Here is a 25,517-nt window from a genome sequence, read left to right as displayed (position 1 = left end):
AACTCATTAGTTCAAATCAGAAATGTGGAACAAAGTTGTCGTACAGTACTTGCGTGCCGATTAACTGACGACAATGCGTTGATGATGGGTTTTTTTCTTTTGAGGATCGTAATTGAAAACCACTGCAATCGGCACATTCATCAAAAGCAAGATTTTAGGTTTGTTCATCTCTGAGAATAGGCTGGATTTAGAAATTAATTAGCACTCTATTATTTTCTAGACTGCAGACTGCAGTGAGACTAGAGCAAAGAAAAGCACTGTGGCTGAATGAGAGAGAGAGAGAGAGAGAGAGGGAGGGACTTGTGCAGTCCAGGGCTTGAAGCGGACTGTAATTGTGGCCGAATTCTGTGTCTCTGTGAGAACTCTGCTTTTACTGACCTGTCCGGGGTATTGCAGTATGCTTTATCTGTAGGCACTCTGAACACTTTGGGCTGGAGAAAAAGATTTGAAGCTGTGGATAACACCTGGAGCATTTTCTGCTTTGCCTTTGTGCTTGGCCTAGTTACCTTTTGAGTTGGCTTTTGATTATATTGTAAAAACTCTGCATAGAACTCAACTTATAGTTGACATATATTTAACTTTTAAATAAATTCAGATGGTTGTTCTGTAGAAAATTTGCCTTAGTTAATTAATTGTTGTTCTTGTATTAAAAGCAGCTGTTCAGAATAATCAATGTTAGTAACTTAATTTTCTTAGTCATTTAATATAGTTTGAAATTACATCATTTTTCTTTACTGTAAACTTGAATATTGAATGAAAAAGCAATTTTTCCAAAAGTTATACTTTAATTGGAAATCAAATTAGGTGTAAGAGTTGTTTCGTTGAATTTACTTGGGGACCAATCCTGTCTAAATGTGTTTGTAGCTGAAAATAAAAATTTACTAGCAGTATACAATACATTATAACTTCTGTTTCAAAACCTAGTGAGTTTCCTCCATTGGCATCAAAGACAGTTCCAGGCAGGCTATTAAGATACCTTATTTTGGCCAAATTTTAGACAGCATCACATGTATCCTTTGTGGAGAAAACAAACCCATATTGCAACTTAGAAATACAAATATTTAAATTATTAAAAACTGACTTTTAATTTATTTTGACTACTTAAAATACTGTATAAACACTAATATTGTAAAATTATTAGTTTATTTTTTAAATATTCTGTCATGGCAAAGCTAAATGTGTCTTAGAGTATCACAGTGTTAAACGATTAGTTCAATTTAAAATGAAAAATACCCCAAGATTTACTCGCCCTCAAGCCATCCTATATGTATATGACTTTCTTCTTTCTGATGAACACAATTGGAGTTATATTAATAAATATCCTGACATGTCCAAACTTTATAATGGCAGTGAATGGGGCCAACAAGTTTGAAGCTCAAGCAAGTGCATCCACCCATCCACTCCAACTGACGCGACATCAGTTACACTTTTTTTTGTAAGTTGAATACAGAAGGCGGTCTAGCTGAAGCTAGATATTTTGCTTCATATCCATCACTTACTAAGATTCTGCCTTACAAGGCAGCTCCCTATGTAGTGAGTGAGAAAGCTCAGTTGGTTTTGAAACAGAGCCATGATATGTCACATAAAGTATTGTGGGCATATATCGAAATAAAGCAAATACATTATCTTGGAGACAACCTGGTAGTTATGACAGATGTGTGATAAGAACAGATTAAGGAGCATCACAGTATATGCATAGTATGGAAGATGGAAAATCAGATTCTTGATTGTCATTTAATGGTGGGTATGTTTATGGGAGATTATGTCAGGGGATACAGAATGACAAATGGTTTATATCTGCACCATCCTACACTGTGTTTAATCACCGCATGCAAGAAGTAGATCTCAATGCTCATTGAAACAGAAAATGTTTGTACATTTCGTCTTAGCTTCATTCTCCAACTGCTCAGGGCCTATTTTCATCTGGACTATATTAGATACACTCTTCCTCTAATTATGTTTCTAGTAAAAAAAAAAAAAAAAAGATTTGGATTTATTTCTTCACGGAGAATTGCTTATTAAGTTCACACAGATGCACGAAGAAGGTAAATGAATGTGTGAGGTTTTATTGCGTCAGTATTTTATTCATTGCCCTCAAGCACATCATTAGCCCAATATATCACTGCAGAACATTGTTTGTCGAATTGGGCAGAGCTTCTGAGGAAGTTATTTACCCCAGGATGCCTCTGCTGCTTACTATAGGAAATGACAGAACGTTTACAGATTTGAACAAGCAAGGCCGGATTATGCAAGGTCCTGTGAGGGTCTGGAGAACAAGTCTTACTGGAGGAGATGGTCCGCACTGCAGAACACAAGATCCAGTGGGCAAGGTTGGATCTAGATCAAACTCCTCCCACTTTACATATCCCTTAACCTACCTGTCTCTGCCCCCTGGATCTCATGTGTTCTGCAGGGGCTACTGCACTGGAAGCCCTGTTTTTGCCCATTGCAAGATGTCAGGGACCGTATTCACAAAACATAAAAGTAACTCCTAACTTGCCGATTCAGGAGAAACTCTTAAAAATAATGGGCTTGTCAGTCCTTATTTTAGGACTCCTAAGTTTTTGTACTCCTAAGAGTATTTCACAAAGCATTTTAGTGCTAAAATAAGCTCCTAAATCTGTGGAAGTCACTAAGACCAAATCACAAAGACTCCTAAAATGGCTATTTCCAGCAATCCGCTTCGGAACTTGAACATTTTAGAAACATTTCACAATAATAAGCAATTAAAGGATTAGATCACTTTCAAATTAAAATTTCCTGATAATTTACTCACCCCCATGTGATCCAAGATGTTCATGTCTTTCTTTCTTCAGTTGAAAAGAAATTAAGGTTTTTTGATGAAAACATCCCAGGATTTTTCTCCATATAGTGGACTTCAATGGACCCCAAACGGATGATGGTCAAAATTACAGTTTTGGTGCAGCTTCAAAGTGTTTTACACGATCTCAGATGAGAAATAAGGGTCTTATCTAGAGAAACCATCGCTCATTTTCTAAAAGAAATTAAAAATTATATACATTTTAACCATAAATGCTCATCTTGAACTAGTTCTCTTCTTCTCTATTTGAATTCCAGCAGTGTATACACTGCTAAGTGTATTAGTTTGAACGAACTGTTATATACTTGCACTAGCATATTGTATATGACAATTTAGTTCAAACTTTGACCTGTGGAGGGCAGTAATACACTTAGCAGTGTATACACTGCTGGAATTCTAATAGAGAAGAAGAAGAGAGCTAGTTCAAGATAAGCATTTATGGTTAAAACATATACTATTATTATTTTTATTATTATTATTATTATTTTTAGAAAATGAGCGATTGGTTTCTCTAGATAAGACCCTTATTTCTCATCTGGGATTGTTTCGAATGCTTTGAAGCTTTGCTGCACTGAAACTGTAATTTTGAACTTCGACCATTTGGAGGCCATTGAAGTCCACTATATGGAGAAAAATCCTGGAATAAACCTTTATTTTATTTTTTTTCGACTGAAGAAAAAAAGACATGAACATCTTGGATGACATGGGGGTGAGTAAATTATCAGGAAATTTTAATTTGAAAGTGAACTAATCCTTTAAAAAGCTATTGCCCGAGGAAGGACACTGTACACCATTGAGGCAATAGGTGACAGAGCCTTGGGTTCTGAGCCTCCTGCTCATGAATGCAATAAATATTTTTATTTATAGATTTTAATCTGCGATGATATAGCACAATTCATATATATTGGCAAAATGCATTGGATGATGGAGAATAATCAATTGCATTCAAGTTGAGTATAATGTCCTATTACCAGTGGCAGTTGTTTGTCGCTTGAATTCTACAATCTCTGCTTTATAAGTTCGGCAAGAAGCAACAGCTGTTCTTGCATCAAGTTTGATTTTCTTTTAAGTTTGCACAATGTCTTGCTATATCAGCCATGATTATTCTAGTCTGTTAATTAAAAGGCTGCTTTATATGCGTATCAGCTAATTGTTTACGAGATGCAGTCATGTAAGAGGCTGACAATTAGCTGAACATATAAAGTACTTGTTTAGTTAGTGACAACATTTTAAATGTACATCTTGTAAATGTACATTTTAAAATCTTTATTTGAATATGGTAACATTTTTATTGTAAAATCTTTATATGAATATAGCAACATTTTTATTTTAAAATCTTTATTTGAATATGGCAGCATGATACCTCATTCAACAATATTTCTATGATTAAATCACTGACAGAGACCCATTCCCTATCAGCCAATCACTGTCTGCATAGTTAGTAAGCGTGTTGATATCATCCATAGCAACGAGGTCAACCCCACCCTTTCTCTTAGTTTAAGATTTCTCTCTATTCTTTTGTAAGTTAGTTAGTTTCGGTAGCTTTGTGAATAGGTTTTAAGAGGGAACTCTTACCTATGAACTTTTACTGCTATTCAGGAGAACTCTTAGAGGTAAGATATAATGTTTTGTGAATATGGCCCCAGGACTCTCCAGCCTTTTGGTTCAAAAATTTCTTAAAGGTCCCGTTCTTCGTGATCCCATGTTTCAAACTTTAGTTAGTGTGTAATGTTGTTGTTAGAGTATAAATAAAATCTGTAAAATGTTAAAGCTCAAAGTTCAGTGCCAAGCGAGATATTTTATTTAACAGAAGTCGCCTACATCGAACGGCCAGTTTGGACTACATCCCTCTACTTCCTTCTTTAATGACGTCACTAAAACAGTTTTTTCACTAACCTCCACCCACAGGAATACACAAGAGTTGCGTTTGTAGAGTGTGTTTGTCGCCATGTCGTCAAAACGCTGATATTTTCATCCCGCAGTCCAATCACCGGATGTGATTCCGGCTCAAATTGATAGGGTAAAATTAAAGACATGTTTACAATAACACTGAGCGCGTGCATCTCCACGTTATGGTAAGAGGTGTGACCTTTCCGGGCAAGGAGCGCTAAGCTGCTGTCGAATCACAACACAGGAACCGCTGGCACAATCAGAACTCGTTACGTATTTCTGAAGGAGGGACTTCATAGAACAAGGAAGTCATCAGCCCGTTTTTATGACAGTGGAAACAGCGGTATACAGATAAGTAAATTATGTGAAAAATACTGTGTTTTTTTTACACGCGAAACATCAACACATGTTATATTGCACACTATAAACACAATCAAAGCTTCAAAAAACCACGAAAAACGGGACCTTTAATACAATTTTTTCAGAAGCAGTTTTGTTCCCATTTAATGTTGTCATTGTTGTGGTCTTTAAGGTCCCTGTAAAGTCATTTTAAAGTATGTGTTCTGAGTTTGTTACACCACAGAAAAATGTGTTATTAACCACCCAGCCAAATTTGAATGATTAAAAAAATCACCAAGTAAATGAAATAAGTTATCAAAATCTTGAAAAAATAGGCAGCGCTCTCTGCTCTCAAGCGCTAGGGGCGTGTCCGCTGTCGGCGCTGAAACCACACCCACTCGCGAGAGCTGCCGTCTCAACTGATTTGTCTAATGAGTCCAACATACTGATGCATATAAACAAAAGAATCATGTTTGAGGGTTACAAATTTTAGTAGAGTTACTGTGGACAACCTACTAATTATAACATAAGCACACACGGCAACTTACACTCATTGGTGGGCTCGTACTGCCGACTGTTGTCGAGTCGACAGATGACTGCGCCGTGAGACGGGAGGATGAAGGCCGGGACAGGAGAAACTCTGCTCGGCCTCATATCATTGGTTGTCGGTGGGACGGGAGGATGAAGGCCGAGGCAGGAGATAGTCTGTTCAGCCCCATTCACCAAAAACAGCGGATTATCAGTGAATCCCAGCTGTCTGATGAAAGTTTGTAAAACTATCCAGTGTAGAACGATCATTTTAGAGACTAAATTAATCCACCCCTTCTTCATATCATCGTTTTAGGAAATTTAAATAAGGAGACTGAGCTGTATTGTATATTATAACAACCATGTAATATGCATTTGTGTGACGAAGGCTTTACTAACTAAATGTGCAAAGGGATGTATAACTAACGGTAATGACACTCGAGATTGAGCGAGTGAGCCGCTGTAGCGTTAGGGGTGGCGCCACGCACGGTGCGTCATCGACAGTTATATGGTGTTAGGGGCGGGACCATGTTCGGGGGCTCTAGTGTGACATCAGACCCCCATTTTAGCTCCGCCCAAATCCTGAACAGAGACTTGGTGAAAAACTGTTTAACGCTCTAACTTAACAATTCAGAACTACATAATTCACAGTCTTTGTAATGTGTTTCAGCAATACATTTGTAACATTTATAACGTGTTTAGAAAGAATTCTCAGAATTGGGACTTTAATAATACTCGTTTTTGTCACTCTGATTGACACTCTTATTTTTGCTAGAATATTTCTCCCTGAAGTCAAATATTTTGTTGATTTGTCTCATCTTTTTATTTCCAAACAAAGTTTCCCTTACCATCAATTCAACATTACATTTAGACTTTTAGGCTGTGTGTCCACCAAAGCGTTTTTAGCCAGCTGAAAACGCCTAGCCATGGGGGCTTGAGACCAGTGTTTTTTTGTTTGTTTGTTTCAGTTGAGACGCTTTGCTTGATATGATACGAAATATCCTTGGAAGTATCTCATTTCACAGATAGTCTTTATAAAAATGGCTATACAATTTAAAATATTTGCTCTGGCTCTTATTTAAAAAATTTTTCCCATTATTATCCTGCTTGTTGTCTCTTGCAGTTGTACAAGCAGAATGTGGCGGTTGATCGGTGTGGTATTTGTCCCGCCCCTCCTCCACTGTGATTGGATGGCTGGGTAAAAAGTGACAGTTGATGAGCGCTGCATTTTGCCCAAAGTTGAACATTCTTCAACTCTCGTCGACCGATTAAAAAAAACACAGAGCAATAAGTGCTCAGAGTGAAATAGACGCTCAGTGCCTCGTCATGCTGCTGTCGTTTGAAAAACGCAGCGCTGGTTAATGCTGGTGGTGAAGTGTGAGGAACATTTCTTCATTTATTTCACATTGTGCCAACCTTCACCAGCACACGTTCAGACACCATTCATCTATCTTTCTCAATTTTACATCTGTAGTGGCTTGTTTCAGCATTTATCTCGGCTTGAAGCCCACTGGCAGTCAGAGGCCCGGTCCATAATATGTCCTTGAGAACCAGTCGAGGGTCTCTGAGGGAATGGGGGAAATGAAGGCAATCATTAGAAATTTGAAAAGAACGTCCGCCTTTGATACAGCATGATTTGATCAACTTTGCATATTCCCGTCATGGGAAATGAAGCTGTCGGCACGCTTCCAGGAACACCACTTTCGTGTTGAGAAGGACGTCTGTGTGCCTCCTTCCCTATAGTTAGATGTAGCTCCCTATCCGTGGTCATCCCCCACTCAGCATTGCTAATTGATGCAGCATCTTGCTGACTGTTACCTGTGTGTGTGTGTGCACTCTCATGTGTCCAGGCTCGGCCTGGCTCTGTGCCCAGATATGAGACTGCATATCCATCACCACTCTATAGTGAGCGGCCATGGCCAGCTAAGAGACCAGATCTGCACCTCTCCTCCCCTCCCCCCCCCGTCAGTGGACAGATTCAGGACACCTCAGGTTCATTAGTCACACCAAAGTAGGGCAGGTGCAGTGTGAGTTGCCTCTCCTGGATCTATCAGAGGCTCAGGGTGAGGCGTGACACACTCACACACCACAAGCACCACTTCTGTATAGGCCAGGGTCTTTCCTGCTCTCTAGCTTAATGCGACGGGACCCCGGCAGATAAGCGTTGGGGTTCTTCTGCTGTGTTCTGTGAATATATCAGCTCTTAGATACTGAGGGCCAAAGCCCTCTGAATCTCATATAACAATTTACTGCTGCGTTAATGAAAAAAGCTAAAGCATAAATATTAATGAACAAGTCCTTTGCAATCTGCACATTCACAAATGCCTCGAGGTGCATAGTTGCAATGTTTTGCCGACAAACACAGAGAATTAATATGCAGAACAGGAAAATCTGATAAGAATAAATTGTCTTTGTTTTTAATGTGGAGCGTCTTCAATGAGACAAGCCACCCACACACTTTCTCATTAAAATACACTCGTACTACACGGAGTAATCTGTTGTGAATCTTTGGATTGACAGCGATTTTGATTCATTGGTCTTCAATTTAATTCAAAAGCGTTCTTTTCTGAATTCATATAAAATGCATTTATAAGCTTTCATGGATTTTATAGAATGATACTAATTTTCTATTAGGTTTGTGTTGGCATTATCACTACTGCTTAAAAAAATTATTTTTTTTTTTTTTTTTTTTCGTCGTCAGTAAGATTTTTATTTTTTTCCCCCACTGCATGGGACAGCTCGGTACGGAACGGTACGGCTCGCTTAAATAGTACCACCTCAGTGGAGGTTCCAAGCGAGCTGAACTGATACTAAATGTGACGTGTAAGCACTGCAGATCACTGATTGGTCAGAAACGTCACTACCAGCATTGTTGGATTTCAAACACGAGACACCAAACGCGCTAGATTTAAATAGTCAGTAACAGCTACCACATTATCATTTGTTCGCACAACTTTTTTTTTAAACGACTTGCTTTAAACGACCGTCGCAGGCAACTTGAAAAAAGAAATCATGGTTGGTACATGAGATGACTCGTTGGTAGCCGAGGAGCAGATCCACAGTAGTAAAGGTGACACAATAATAATGATCAGTCTATAATCCCACCCACTTTGAAGCGGTACTAAACTGCAGTTGAAAAGCAAACCAAAAGTAAGCAAGCCTTGTGAAATGTGAAATACTGTTTTAATTTAAAATAACTGTTTTATATTTTATAGGGCTGTCAAACGATTAATCACGATTAATCGCATACAAAATAAAAGTTTGCGTTTGCCTATTATATGTGGGTGTACTGTGTGTAATTATGTATATATAAATACAAACACATCCATGTATATATTTGAGAAATATTTACAAGTATATGTATTTATTTATATTTTTATATAATTTATATTATATATAAATAAATTTTTTGTACATAAATAACATATTTCTCTTAAATATTTACATTAACTTGTGTGTATTTATATATACATATTATTTAGACACATTACTCACACATATATTATGCAAACTCAAACTTTTATTTTGTATGCAATTAATCGCGATTAATCGTTTGACAGCCCTAATATTTTAATATATTTTAAAATGTAACTTATTGGCAAAGACAAATTTTCTGCAGCCATTACTCCATTTCCTTCAGAAATCATTCTAATATGCTGATTTGGTGCATTTCTTATTCTTATTATCAACATTTGTGTAACAAAACAAAAACAGTTGTGCTGCACAATGTTTTGTGGCAACCATGATACATTTTTTTAGGATTCTTTGATAAATAGGAAGTTCAAAAGAACAGCATTTATTTAAAAAAAAAAAAATTGTAACAAATGTAAAAGTTTTTACTGTCATTTAATCAATTTAATGCATCCTTTCTGAATTGAAGTATTAATTTCTTCCAAAATACAAAAAAATCCTGCTGACCCCAGACCATTGTATATACTGTATATATGATATAAGAATAAATTGCATTGCATTGTTGCTTTTGTTAAATTTGGTTTTTAATTTGAAACCAGTGTAACAATAGTTTCATATTTGTACTTTTTATTAAAAATTGTAGAAAGTATTTACTATACTTATTTAAATTTTGAATTAAATTAATGTCTACACTTTTAATTTTTTACTTCACCAAATTGTTGTTGAATTTTTCAGTAGAATTGCTTTAAATTTTTAATGCAGTTTAACCTGATCAGAGGTGAGGTGAAGTGCATGCAAATACTCGAGGAACACCTGTCCTCATTTCTTTTTCTCTGTCCTGCACCTCTCAATGGTCTGTCAGTAGGTACACTGGTGGTAATTAATAAGGGCCGTGTGTTGAACCAGACTGACGTGTGTGTGAGTAGCCGGCGGCAGGGGCTCTGACTGTAAAGCCCTCAAGGTGAGTTAGATATGAGACGGGCGTCCACAGGGCCATCCTTCCCTTCACTCACAGAGTCACCTGACGGCGAGTGACATTTGACAGCCCTGCTCAGGAGATCCACGAAGGACAGAGTGTTCTCTGCTTTCCTATATAGAGCGCTTGGCACCATGCAAAAAACTTAATGTTTTGGCTTTTTTTGGAACATTTTTATTGGCAGAGAGAAAAAAAGATTCAGATTTTGTCTGAAATGCAAGTCGTTATTAACTCGTACTTATTCATCCATAACTCATTCATATTAAATCTTCATATTTAGAACGACAGCACTATTGCTTTTGTGAAATTGCTTAATGGAAACTTTATTCCAGCAATTTTTTTTTTTTTTGTAATTTTTATTGAAAATAATCTAAGAAATGCAAATTTGGCTAAAGTTGTTTCAGCTCACAGAGTACTATAATGATGACTCAAACTGCACAATGAAATCTGGAAACTTTTTGAAAATGTTTCTTGTAGCATGTTCCCCCGTTGCAGCTGAACAGGAAGGAAAGCTTTCTTCAAAATTGCCACAGGAAGAGTAAACAATAAAAGACAGTCTGAATTTAGGACTGGATTTTAAAGATGCATTTTCGTCCAGTCTGTGTAGGCTTTGTGATGGCCCTAAGGCCCTTAAAGATAGAAAGAACGAACGAGTGTGTGTGTGTCTGACGCGGATGTAGGATGTACTGGTGTGAGAAATGAGGTGCTCTGAAGTAGGCAAGCCCTCCAGCAGTCCGTGTACTACTGATAAGAGATGAGGGCCTCAGGGAAATGCAGTGGGTCAGACAACAGTTTTCACAGGTGTTTTGGGGGGAAAGCACAAGCCCACCCTCCAGTAATGCTTGCCACGAAGTGGCTTTTATTCAATCCTGTATCCAAACACGGCACTCATCCAAAAAACATTGGTAAATAGAGATGGTACTGAGAACATTTATCTTTCTTCATGAAATATTCAAACTTGAATTGCCTCATTAAAAAATAATTACAGTTGTCTGCTTTGGCAAACTTGAATAACTTCCACTTTGAGGAAGAAGATTTGAAGAGTAAAGGATGATGATGATGTTGTGAAACTTTCGAATTAAGCAGTATCACACCAGCAAGCTGTTGCATTCAATACCTCAGTATACTTTGATATTCAATACTAAATATGAATGTATTTTGGTCAGGTTTGGGCAAAATTCAGAATCAAATAATTGGCTTGGAATTTGAATTGACCTACAGGCGAATTTAAATGAACTGACTGTGTAAACAGTCACAGTGCCCATCCACTTTTTCTGTGGCCTTGGTTCCAGAAGTATAATTTCCATTGATTTGTCCTTTTTTTTGGGTCAGTTTCACACCAGCAATCCTTTGTTAAAAAGTTATAATCCATGAACCAAACCAACCAACCATGGGGTGAAAATCCCAACATTACAAGCTTTGATTTGAAGCAAAAAAGGATTTGAAAATCTGACAAAAACATAATTGGAGAAATGCATAAATGGATAAAATATTGATTTAAAGATGTTGATAAAAATGTAAACGGTATATTTTATAAAAAAAAAATGCATGTAGTAGTTTGAGATTGTAGGGAGACTGACTATTACGCTATTTGCAAAGTGTCCTAAAAGTGAGAATGTGCTAAAAAAAAATTTGGAGTGATTTGCTTGTTTTCTATTCTCTGATTGGTGGAGATTTCTTTGTGGAATCACAGGTAATGTAGTTTTTCACCAGGAATTCCACTGTTAAATACGATTATTTAAAAACTAAGCAACCTTGTCGCTCACAGTAGGTCTTTCTTTAACATTTTAAAAGTTAATTTCCCCTATGGAGAGAATGAATGGGATTTTTACTTCTGGAACCCGTAATTCAAAGAAATTCATAATAGGTTTTTCATTCTGAGAAATGCAATGTTCTTCCACCCTGGTTCACAAAAGTTATTTCATTAAATTTGATTAAATATATGAACTCAATACAAGTCTCTATAGGTGGCTTTGGAAACTCAAGGCATTCTCAATTCTTCAATGTGATTCTTTCATACATTTCAAAAACAAGTTAATATTGAACAATTTGCATTTCAAAAAAAAGAAAAAAAAAAAGGCCAATCAGATGCTGTACTTCTCACTGCTTCCATTCGGTACCACTCACATACTCTGGTCCAGAATGCCGTGATTAGGAATGGTGTGATTTAAACAGTGATGATACAATGTCCTAGTGCTGTTGGTCTAAACATCAGCACTCTTGGAATGCTGTTCAGCCAGTCTGATTAGAGGAACCGTAACTGTCCTGTAGTTTGCAGCTTAAGCATGTATGGGCCAGATTTACTAACAGCTTGCGCCAGCGCAAACCCACTTTTGGCGTTAAAAAACTACTGTCAAAATTTACTAAAGACGCAGTGCAAAATTAGCACTGGAAAGGCTTGGACTGAGTTGTTTTTGCGGCTGACCTTGTTGCATAAGCATTTGTAGGAGTTTCCCTCTCAGATGCAAAATTTATGCGCGATTTAAATTTGCATGATTTACTAATGATTGTGCTAGTCAATTTACTGGTACCATTATTTAACGCCCCCAAAAAGCACATCTTTAACCCATTTTTTCGACATGGCTGAAATTGTTGCTGCTAGGAGGAGACACCACAGAGAACAGAGAGCATGTGGTAGAAGGGAGAAAATATTTTCCAGAGGAAGACATTATCCGAACATATCATTTGCCAAGCCATGTTGGCCTACAGTATATATATACAGTTGCAAGAAAAAGTATGTGAACTACATGCAGAATCTGTGAAAATGTGAATAATTTCAACAAAATAAGAGAGATCATACAAAATGTATGTTTTTTTTTGTTTAGTACTGTCCTGAGTGAGATATTTTACATAGAAGATGTTTATATATAGTCAACAAGAAACAAAAAAAAAGCTGAATTTATTAAAATGACCCCATTCAAAAGTTTGTGAACTATTAATCTTTTATTGTGTATCGTTACCTGGATGATCTATGACTGTTTTTTTTGTTTTGTGATGATTGTTCATGACTCCCTTGTTTGTTCTGAGCAGTTAAACTGAGCTCTGTTCTTCAGAAAAATCCTCCAGGTCCTGCAGATTCTTCAGTTTTCAAGCATTTTTTGCATATTTGAACCCTTTCCAGCAGTGACTGTATGATTTTGAGATCCATCTTTTCACACCGAGGACAATAGAGGGATTCAACTATTATTTATATATATATATATATATATTAATATAATTTTTTTTCTTTCTTTTTTTTCTTTTTGTACTGCCCTTCAGAAGCAGCAGAAAATACTTGCATGTTTACCTTGATATTCAAATTCCCCCCTTTTGAACGGGGCCATTTTAATAATTTCAGCTATTTTTTTTCTTCTTGACCATATATAAACATCTTTTTTGTAAAATATCTCACTCAGCATAATTTATGTAAAATATCTCACTTTTTTATGGAAGCGCGTTCTCGTGCTAATTTTCCCCATTTAGTAAATCTGGCCCTAAATGTTGTTTCTGCATCTTTTGTTTGAAATGTTCCGTTTTTTATAGGGATGTCCCGATCACGTTTTTTTGCCTCCGAGTCCGAGTCATTTGATTTTGAGTATCTACCGATACCGAGTCCCGATCCGATACTTCTATAATACATAAAAAAGAATAAAGAAGAGTGAAAAAACAGATCCAGGAACAGTGCTGTTCAGGTTTTTCAGGTGTCTAACAGTAGTTTTCACATACAGAAAATGGATAAAGTAATCAAATATAAAATATCACTGCATATTATCTTTACTGTATAAAATAAATAAAGATGAATCATTATTGAAGTTACAAAAACTATTCAGTCAAGAGCAGTGAGTGCTTTCTTTGTTATTTGTTGTTTGATTTAACATTAAAAACAGGCAGCAGGAATAGTTTTTTCCCTTTAAGACATGCACGATCCAGTACATATACTGTTCCACATGCGATGTCTTTCTCGACTAATATACGTTCACTTAAGACATAACCGACTATGTTTGCTAGGATACTCGCTAGGACGGGCATGTTGACATAATTTTTGTATGAATTTTGCCCGCTGAAGCGCAAGACTTGAAAGAGAACTCAGTATTTGCGCGCTGACTGAAATAAGCGTGTGCGCGCTTCGGATGAGCGCACACAAATCTTCTCACAGCGCGCGCGAGTTCTCTTTCGCACCTTGTTCTTGAAGGTTTAAATCATCAAGGCTTAAATGAGTTAGTTTAAACACAGATAGCAACGTGTGCTGTTCAGGTCTCACCTGCGCTCGCGCGCTATCAACACCCGGGTGATGATGACGGCGTAAGTTAAATGACTGGACATTAGAGCATACGGCACTCGCAGTGAACAGTTTACAAAGAGTGACTGTTTTGTCCACGATTTCTGATTATCGTTGTTGTAACGTTTTGCGCATCCATCGACTGAAACATACATTATCTGAACTCTGTCTGTCTGTTTTCCACATTGCTATTTTAAACAAACCATATTCGAGATGGACCACGGTGCAAGTGCGTACCGAACCGTAAGTGGAGAACCGTAGGGTTCGATTTTTTACCGAGAGCCGTTGCACCCCTAATACATATATATCCGAGTCCTGATCGGGAGGTAACGTCCGATTCCGATCGAGTCTGAAACCACGTGATCGGGCCCGATTTCCGATCACGTGATCGGATCTGGACATCCCTAGTTTTTTATGTGGAATCTTCTCACCTAGATCCAGATGTTGACATACACGCATATTAAGTCCCGTTAATGTGATAGGACTTCCTCTGCCGTGTCATCACAGGTGACTTATTTGGCTCGAGGACGTGTGTCCTCATATACTTTCACACCTGACATAAAAGTTTGGGACTGGGCCATGCAGAACAGGTCATCACATCGATTTTAGCTCGAGTCCTCAGCCCGGCTCGACATTAGCAGCCATGAGAGGATGACAGTTCAACTCTCCACAGAGTGACACCGAACCAAATGGACGCCAGCGGACAAGATACAGAAAACAATCCACCCTGAGGGCTCTCAAACCTTTGGCACCATGAATCATGTTCAGCCTCCACGCCACCATCGCCCCAGATGGAGTGAAAATTATGCATCATGCCAGGTTGCTTATGGGCTGCTCGGCTCAGAAAGCCTTACAAAAGACTGTTATTTTTGTCCGTCGCACTTGGGGACAGCAAATCTCTGTGAAAGTTTTGGTCTGGAGAGGCTGGTTAAATAGAACTAGCTGGAACGTAAGGTGAGGGTAGGTTTACTCCATTGCTTTATGTTTCGTCATGTCGATTCAAAGTCAGCTCATGACACTTAAGTTATGTGACACATGTTGTTGTGGGAAGCCACACACAAACTTACTTCATGAAGCTGACGGTCCTTAAACAGGCAGCTGCGGCTTTACGATGACACCCAGGCAGTTGCAACAATCTCATCAGCTTCTGAAGACATCTGCCACCTTATCTGATAGAAACTCAATTTATGATTTTTTTTTTTTTGTCTCTTTCCTCCCTTCATCTCTTTCGCTCTCACTTGGATTTTTTTCCCCTCCGCATCTTGATATATATTTCCCGTTATTGTTTATCCAGGTCCTGTGCTGTCAGAGAGAACAAGACAAGGACTGTAAAGAATCTTATCTTCCCTAAAGCTGACAGCTGTTGGAGGGGCTCAATAGGGGGGAAAGTCTTTGAAGTGTGCTCAGTTACTCCACACATCAAATCCAGCCTCCATCATGCCTCATCATCTAGGAACAAGGCTCACACGAATCTCGCTGAAGAGAGCGCCCCACCCCGCACGCCCGCTCTTACATTGTCTTTCAACTTCTCTTGTTTCTCTTTCACATCTTCACTGGCTCAGTTTTTTTTCCTATGTGCCATCATCCATTTTGTTTTTATATTTTTCGGGAGCCTCTTTTTCAGCCCTCAAATATCGATCAGTCTTTCGCAATCGATCACCGTTTCAGCGCACATAAACGTTTTCCTCTCTTTTGTAGCTTTCCTTCCAATTTCCATCTCTTAATGTCGTCGTGCTCTATGGACGGGTCAGGATGCTCTGCTAATCACCTTCTGAACGATTAGTCAGTTTGTGAGTTCAACTTGGTTATGTAGATTTTTTTTGTTTCGTTTTGTTTTTTGGCAAGGGGATAAGCAAGGAGTTGCAACTTCTCAGAGGGGATTTTTAGCATGCTGAGAGCGCCTTATGCTTTAATGTGCTGTCAAAAGGCCTGTCAAAAATGCTTATGTAACAAATCTATCAACTTGAACAAGAGCTTTCAGGGCAGCTGTATTGACAGAATACAGATAATTTGCTGTATTTGTGCTATTATGCATAAGTCATGGGTAATTTTTTATTATAATGTACAATATCAGGTTGTTTAGCCTGAGTTTTTTATTTTTATTTTTTATAAATCTGTTAGTTCTTGCCATTTTTAGATTCAAACTTCTCTGTTTTTAATGGAGATACACAGTGTATTGCGACCATATTAAAGTTACCCTGTAGTCAATTATTTTATCCCTTAAAACTCATCTTTGATCACCAAAATTACATATTTAAAAAAAAAATTCAAGTGAAAAAAATTTCTTCATGCCTTAAAATAGCTTGAATGTAACTCTACATCCTTGCCTCATTTAATATACACGGATCAATGAATATGCAAATTAGCCCCGCCTCCACTCGCTCACGCTAGCTCAGAGAGTCTACTGTTGCCGTAGTGATGAGCAGTTTGTTGTTTGTGGTGTGGATATTTAAGAAAAAAGCTTAAATTGTGTTTTAAATTATGAATTGGTAAAACGTCTTTGCAAAACGGTTTGAATTCATTTGCATTTATTTGGACTGCTCTCTCACTGAATCACCTGAAGCGATTTTTCAGTTTTACCAGACAGTATCGAGAGAACAAGCAGCCGTTTTCCTCTGTGAACATGCGCTAAATGGATGTTTGACAATTTCGTTGCTTTTTGGAGTTCAGATTTTAAAAAAAACGTTCAGATGAAATCATGTTCCTTCTCCGTACATAAAATAAATGCACATCCTCGAATGAGCGCGGATTTCCAGCGTATTTACATGAATTTATCAGATAGGCTAATATTTATGGTTTGATCCATTCCAGAGGTGGCCAAAATCAGAATTTATAATGGACTGAAGCTCTCTCAGAACTTGACATGCAAGGACACTCTAACTGACATATGCACATGAATCACGGTCACACGCTCAGAGCAATATTGTCTTAGCTATGTTTTATAGTATTAAAATATTTCGAAGGACAAAAACATGAACTTTATTTGCTTTACTTTAAGTCAGCTGTCACTTTACTTTGGCGCAAGCCCCTATGTGCTCACACACTTGGCACAGCCCTTGGGACGGTTCTGTCATTAATTAATATGAATTAATATGATTAGCCTTTTGCTTGACTACGTTATCAAACAGCTAATAATGTGTTGCTAATGTTACACAAACCATGTTCCTGTTCCTCACCTCAGTGTCAGACAGCTGCCTTCTAACAATCAGTATCCTTACAAACGCTTTGAACAACTCAGAACATCAGTGGAGAAAGCCATATAGTTCATCATAACATCGTAATAGACTCGCTATATTGCTAAATCTACACAATTTTTCATATCAACAGAAAATATACCAGGATATCCTGGCTTCTCTCGAGACTTTCCTTCTTCAGAGCGCTCATAGTTAATGATATGCTAAAGCCTGCTGGCATATTTTTTTTATATATATATATATATATATATATATATATATATATATATATATATATATATATATATATATATATATATATATATATATAATGTAGAATAATGCAGAAGAATTTTTTTATTTTTTTATTTTAAAGAAATTAACATTTTTATTCCTCACTGATGCATTAAATTGATCAAAAGTACAGTAAAGACATTTACAATGTTATTAAAAAGATTTCGATTTCAACTTAATACAGTTCTATTAAAATGACTATTTATCAAAGAATGCTGAAACAAAAATCTCATGGTTTCCACAAAAAATGGTTAATAATGATGTTTACTAACAATTATAATAATAATAATAAGAAGAAGAAGAAATGTCTCTTGATCACCAAATCTGCATAATAAAATGATTTGTGAAGGATCATGTGACACTGAAGACTGGTGTAATGATGCTGAAAATTCAGCTTTGACATCACAAGAATAAATTTAATTAAAATATAAAACAGTTATTTTAAATGGTAATACTTCTCCACAAAAGTAAATTCAGTCCTGGTGAGCGTAAGAGACTTCTTTTAAAAACTTTTCAGAAATCTTACTGACTCCAAACTTTTGAACAGCAGCATGTATACTGTATGCAAAAGGATTTTTATGGACATTGTGTCCTGTACTGCATTGCACTCTTCTTTTGAACGATTCTGATATCAATAGACATTTACAAATTCATTCACCCTGGAAACATGCGGCCAATGTAGTAACACTATTATTTTATTTATTTATTTTTTTCTTTACTACAAACGAGCAAATCAAATCAGCTAGATCGTAAAGAAAGTTCCATTGTCTTTTGTAATTGATTTGTTTTAAATTATGAATTGTTTATGTATTTTTGCACATCCGTAAAGGGCTCATGTGTCAAAGCATGGCACGAGGTGCTGAGGAAGAGTGGCAGTCGTGGTAGCCCATGAGCTCATTAAAAGCATTCAGGGGCGGTTTGTAATCAGCCACTGGCGAGGAGGACAGCCATTTATCTTTAAGCACCCTCAGACTGTGGCACTTCATCCTCTCTCGCTTTCTCTTTCTCTCTCTTTCTGAAAGCCACTCTTCATCATCTTAACTTAGGCTCAAACGGATGGAGTTTCAGGAAGTACGGGCAGTCAACATGTTCCTCTGCCCCTCATTGGCTGAATATAGAACCTGGAAGACAGTGACAAAAGATAGCAGCTTGCCGTGCTCCAAAATGCGTTTAATTGTTTACCATCGCTTTGTTGTTGTCTGATTGAGAGTGATTACAAAGGTGCGTTTCGGTGTATTTAACGCAAGTTTTCTTCGGAAAGATGAATAGACGAGTACACTCTTCTAAATACGGTTTCACCACACAAATTCAGAGTTGAAACTGGAGTGTTTCTTTTTTTTATCATGTTTATTTGAGAAAACTTCTGAGATTCATCTTGTCTATTTATTTTACATGATTCTGGAGGAAAAAAAATAAACAACAAAGAAATACATTCTCGTCTGTCGAGACTGACGAGAAGTGCCGTGAAATTGTTTTCTCTCCCCAAACATATTATTTTTTTTCGGAGAATATGAGAGTGAGCCTTGCTTGCTTGAGTGGATTTTTTTTTCTGTAATACATAGCCAGATATCTGTACTCTGTGCTCAGTTATCAGTCCAGTACTATACATAATACACAAGGATTACTGTCCATTGCCTGCGGCTTAGACAGTGTGGCTCTTCGCAACAGTTGCTCGTTGCGCACGCGTGCGTGAGCGTGTATGTGTGTGTTTGTAGGTGTGCTGAAGTGTGGAAAATGAGTAGGCTGAATCCTGCTACTTCCAGCCTACTGCATATAATCAGCCGGAGGGCTTTTAACAGAAGCGTGCCATTAGCACAGGACCAGCTTCTTCACAGGCTAATAAAGACCCAAATGGATTACGACCGTTAAATCAGTCTGATTTACTCCGGTTGCTGTTTTTCCACCGGATGACTCTGTAGTTGTGCGTGTGGTGTGTGTGTGTATGCATTTCTGGCCTTTTTCCAGTGCAGGTACCAAACTTCTCCCTCTCTGTGTCACCATCTGATGCATTTATGTCTGCTAGGGCCTGAATTTGTACTATGAATGCCGCAGAGCGTGTACTTGAGAGGACACAGACATTGTAAATCCAAGCTGCGGTTCCCAAACACCCGCTTCTTAGCATGGTGTCTGCAAACTTGCCCATTGGATGGATGCTTAAAATGACAGATGAAAAGGTGTGTTTTTCGTAGGTACAAATAAGTGGTTCAGAATATTATATTAAGTGAATAATGGCTGGAAGTATAAATAAAAACTAGTAAATTTTTGTAAACCGTACGTGCTGTTCAATAATAGAAAAAATATTGAACTAAAGAACAGTAAATAAAATAAATATTGAAAGCAATGGGATAAGTAAAAATGATGACAATAACATTTTATTTATTTAAAGGTGACCTATTATGCCCCTTTTATAAGTCTCTGGTGTGCCCAGAATGTGTCTGTGAAGTTTCAGCTCAAAATACCCCACAGATCATTTATTATAGCTTGTCAAATTTGCCCCTATTTGGGTGCGAGTAAAAACATGCCATTTCTGTGTGTGTCCCTTTAAATGCAAATGAGCTGCTTCTCCTGGGCCGCTTTCCAAAAGAGGGCGAAGCTTTAACTGCTCGCGTTTCGGTTGCTCAACAACAACAGCGCTGGAGAATCTCACGCAGCCAAAATGACGATTGTCAGTAACGTGTTCAGCCTTACATTGTTCAAACTGGAGTCGGAAAATGATGGAACGACTCAGGAAGAAGTTACAACTTTTATAATGCAACTGGACGTTTCTGAATGGTTACTGGATAAATTTATGTAGTTGCTGTGGAGTTGATTCAACTCATCGACTAGCATGTGCATGTGCAAATCCAGTGTTGAATTGACCCTCGTTTGTAAAGTAGTCTGGCATAAAATGACGACATGGCAACAACACACTACTACAACAACTCTTCCTCTTCTCTAAAGCAGCCCAACATGGCCTCGCCCCCTTTTTTGCATATTCTCGGGGGTTTATGTAAATTTAGGGTTAGTGATGTCACTAACCCGGTTGTAGTTCCTACCAGCCGTTTGTTGTAGTCCTTAAACAGCGAATTCTTTAAAAGAAAATTTCTCCCTTTGCATTAAACTTTGAGCGTCGTGACTTTGTAGATGTTAGGCTCAAACAGCAACATTACACACTAACTAAAGTTAAAAAAGTGAAATCATAATCAACCACCCCTTTAATATAAATTAACAATAAACATTACAACAAGTCCAAGGCCAAAAATTAAAATAAAGAAATAAAGAAATGAAAAATGAAATGAAATAAATTAAATATTCAATGGAATATACTGCTTAAGACAAAAAATTATTCAGACAGACAATGTGATTTATAACTGATAGAATACTTGCCAGTTAACATTTAAGGAAAATGTCCTATTATAATCGCACCATCTAACATTACATATGGAAGAATGCAAAGCTTGTTGCTTTAAAAAACAGTTTGAATCAGATGTTGGCTTCGGTTGTGCAGTTTGTGAACCAGAACTGCAGATTGGATTGTTTGTGTGCTTGTTTTAAGGAAATAATGTTGCGTCCTGACATTACTTAGAAGTGAAAATGTAGTATGAAGGTAAACAAAGACATTTCACGCAGTAAATGATAAAATAAGATTAGGACATGTGAGATGCATGTCCTCTTTCTCACCTGCATTGGCATGTGAGTCTCTCAACACTTCGCATGGATTCTGCCCCATAATATACGAATTCAATTACAGCCTCTATTTTAAATTCAATTTCACGTCACAGCTGAAGTTCCCACATTAGCCACATCACACTTAATTAGGTTTCCTCACTTTGTGAAATGCCGATTAGCATCAAGTATTACTTTCTGGCTGCCAGCTCAGTCGGAGTTACACGTTGAGTTACAGCATGAATCAAACAATCACTCTTGAGTTTGCAGCTAATTTCTTTTTCATGCGCAATATTTCCCCTGTATTCATTCAGCATTCTGAGTAATAGAGGGCCAGTTATGTAAGGAAGAGGCAGTGTTGTGTGCAAAATGAACAGGTGGCTCAAACTCCTCAGCACAGGCTTTTTCTCGTGCCACCTCCCCACAATGTGTGCCTTTGGCCTCGTCTTTCTAAAAAAAGGCAAAGTTCCAGTTGGTCGGGAAACAATTAGAAAAGGTTCTAGACCGCCAAGGAAGCTTTGTCAAAATGTCAACGAATTAAGTAGCTTAATTTTCTCTCACTTTCCCATCTTTTGTTTTAACAGGCAATCCATTCAAGTCGACCCACAGGCCAAAACAGCAACATTCCCAGCAGCAGCCTCACAAGGGAGCGAAGGGCAGCGCGATCGCTCGCTGCAGACCAGCACAGTCGACCATGTGAAGAGAGGCCTTGCAGCAATGGCGGAGGAGGCGTTCGGGATCTGGTACGAAGAGCTGAAAGCGGGCAGTCCATGTGTGAGGTACCCGGGCCACGGAAGACGGAGCACCCGGGGCCGTCTCAGATCCCCCGGGCGGTGGCCGGGAGCAGTGTGAGCCTCCCCAGCAAAGCCAGTCCCACACGCAGCCTGTCTTCAGACAGCGAGCGGGGGCCGCGAAGCGAGCGAGGGCCTATTCCCAGGCTTCAGTCCTCCTTTACTGGCCGTCTGGGTCAGCCGCCCCGTGGGCCTCTGTCTTTACACATGTACAGCCGAAAGAACGTCTTCTTACAGCACTCTATCCATACAGCTGAACTGCAGGCTCTTGCTCAGCAGGACGGTTGAAAACATACACACATACACGCGCGCATAGTGACACATGCCTCAGATGGATATGAACTCTTGGTGCAGTTCCTCAGTGACCACGAGTACCTTCAAACCCACATGCACTCAGTTACATTCAAGGCTATTTTTCCTCTAAAACCTCAAACGAACTTGAACCGCACACCGAGACGCTTATACTTTGTGGAGTTAAACTCATCATCTATATTAAGTGTCAAAACCAATCCGTTGTCTGCACTACTTGAGCCTTCTGAAGAAATAATATACTGTATGCTGCTCCGATAAGTACTTTAGATTGATGGTCCACTAATGTGAGAGTTTCATCCGCAACACTATCACGTTGTACAGTTCTGCTAATATGCTAGAGAGGATGTCACCATTTTTGCGTTCCCTTATATCTTTGAAATAAATTCAGGGTCCAACATTAACATTCACCAAGCCCCAAATTCAAGTAAAAATTGGTTTTGGCAAGGTAATTTAACCAGTTGGCCGGAAACTCTATTGGGAACTATAGCATTATGGCCTGGTTCCACAGACAGAGTTTAGATTAAGCCAGGATTAGGCCTTAGTTCAGTTATGACATTCAAGTAGTTTTTATGAACATGCCTTAGAAAAAAACATGACTGGTGTGCATCTTGAGAGAAAACAATGGTACTGACATATTTTAAAGTGTTAGTTCACCCAAAAATGAAAATTCTGTCATTAATTACTCACCTCCATGTCATTCCAAACCCGTAAGACTTTCATTTACCTTCGGAACACAAATTAATTTCTTTTTAATGAAATCTGAGAGCTTTCTGTCAATCCATTGACAGTCTACGCAACTACCAATTTCAAGCCCCAGAAAAGTAGTAAAGACATCATAAAAGCAATCCTTGTAAGTCCAATGGTTTAACCTTAATTTTATGAAGCGACGCAAGTGCTTTGTTTGTGCAAAAAAATATATAATTTACCACTTTATTTTCAAAATATTAATCTCCAACGCGCGTTCACGAAAGCACCACGAGGCATACGTGTTGTGTTGATGCCAGAGCAGAGAGGCTTGTTGCGTAGACTGTCAATGGAGGAACAGAAATCTCTCAGATTTCATCAAAAATGTATTCATTTGTGTTTCAAAGATTAACTAAAGTCTAATGGGTTTGGAACAACATGAGGGTGAGTAATTAATGACAGAATTTTCATTTTGGGGCAAACTAACCCTTTTAAATCTGTCATTGCAAGATGCTTTCAGTTAAAAACAGCTCAAACATGCATTTTAGTCTGGGAATAAATATTAAATAACATGGAATATATAGTCTGGGTCATATTAAATAACAGTCATATTAAACCCCCATAATCAAAATATGATGAACAACTTCTTGTGTGAAGATGCGATTCAAAAAGTTAATTTTGGACCTTGTAGAAACCTTATTAAACATTAAGTTTTCAAAACCATTTTTCTTCAAGTCTTAGACTCACGATTATAGACTGACTTGTTAGATTATGCCCAATTAGTGGTGATGTTTATAATAGTATTTCACACAAATAGCCCAGAATGTTGTTTTGCACCTGCAAACATGACACTATATATTGCCAAATCAATCCTCAGTCGAAGAGAGGGCATTGAGACACACTTGCTGCCGGTTGAGAATTACCCACGTGTTGTCAGACCCCTTTTAGGGGGTTTAACACTCATTAGCCTCTTCTAATTGCAAGCTAATCTTTCACTTTTTTTTCTACAATCCTTTTGCTGCAAACAGAAAAAAAGAAGATGAAAGCTAAAAAGCATTTTTCTGCACTGGATCTAAGATAAAATAGATTTGACAGTCTTGGCGGAAAGATTCAGCAAGAGCCCCGAGTTGTAAACACAGATGGACTTTAAGAAAGAAATGCCCTTCATTTGTCAAAAAGAAATAGAGACCTCCTTGCAGAGAAATGAACTACATTATTACATTTGACATAGGTGAGACTTTTTTTTTTTTTAAATAGATGGCAGATAAATTTAATTAAACATGTCGATAACTTCAATAAATGTAGAACTGCCATAGACTGCCTCATACGGAGCACAGATGCGGTTGAAACGAGGAATGGCCTCATTTTGGCAGCGTCGGGACAACGTTGAGGTAACGTTGGGACAGTGTTGACCCGGCTTTGCGGATCAGGAGCTCAAGCAAGGACGCATGGAGGAGAAGGAAACCCTGAAGAAACGCAGTCCCATCCATCCAGCAGGTCTGCTCCCTTAGGTCCACTGCTCCAATTTCAGCAATCTGTTGGGAGCATCATCACTTCCTCTCTCTCTGTCTCCTTCTTCCTCCCAGACCTACTTCCAGCTCTCAGGCTCAGGGAGAGAAAGGCTTTAGTATGGTCTCACTACTACATGCTCCGATACTGAAAATACACTCCAAAAACTGAAATGTGTTTGTGTTCAGGGTCCAAAATTAGCATTAAGTAAACAAGTGTTAAATGGGACTTAAAATTGGCTTTGATATAAAAGTTGGTGTTGGTGACAATGGTAATTTTATTAGGAAATGATTATTAGGGTTGAGCATCCAAAATGAAAATACTGATGGAAATAAATCATCAGGTAGTTATTAAATTATTAATAATTATTTATTAATATTAACATAATTATTATTATTACTGGTATTATTACTATTATTTTTATAAAATATTACAATTATAATATGCATTTATTACCTTTTTTTATTATTAAAAGAAAAATGCAAAAAAATGGTCAAGAAGTTTATTGCCAGTGAATCTGCTTAATTCATTCATCCTTGGGTTAATTCTGGACCCTGTATTTCAGAGTGACCTTAGGAGAGCAGACTGCTGTTAGACAGCCAATTTGAGACAATTCAGCCCTCGATAACTGCGGTCAGCAATACTGTTTAAATTCTGTGCGGGTGCCAGTTTGTGACTGGTGAATGTTAAATGCGTGTTCCCAGAGGCAGGAATTGTCCTTGTTCCTTCTTCAGCCTCCCTTGCGTGTTTGACACATGACTTTAAACTACACGTTTGAGCCATGACGCTTGAAGGACGGACGTTTAAACGGACTTGAATATGCGAGATCATGGGTTGAGTCTGTGCAAGAGCGGGAACTCGTGGATCTCAAGTGACTCAATCATTA

The 25,517-nt window shown here is 38.0% G+C and overlaps 1 protein-coding gene across 3 annotated transcripts in view; it reads left to right on the top strand.

The window, feature by feature from the left end:
- The window catches only part of ccser1 (coiled-coil serine-rich protein 1), a 93,630-nt gene extending 70,493 nt beyond the window's left edge, over positions 1–23,137 (top strand). For 2 of the 3 annotated variants that reach the window (XM_048209697.1, XM_048209696.1), the window contains one exon: positions 21,920–23,137. In XM_048209697.1, coding sequence (XP_048065654.1) covers positions 21,920–22,414 — 495 coding nt within the window. In that variant the 3' untranslated portion in view covers positions 22,415–23,137. The remainder of the gene's footprint in view (positions 1–21,919) is intronic. The other variant, XM_048209699.1, reaches the window with a different exon arrangement.
- The last annotated feature ends 2,380 nt before the right edge of the window (positions 23,138–25,517 follow it).

This window comes from Megalobrama amblycephala, linkage group LG12, assembly GCF_018812025.1.
Source record: "Megalobrama amblycephala isolate DHTTF-2021 linkage group LG12, ASM1881202v1, whole genome shotgun sequence".
Taxonomy (NCBI): Eukaryota; Metazoa; Chordata; class Actinopteri; order Cypriniformes; family Xenocyprididae; genus Megalobrama; species Megalobrama amblycephala.
This window is presented reverse-complemented; position numbering and strand designations above follow the sequence as displayed.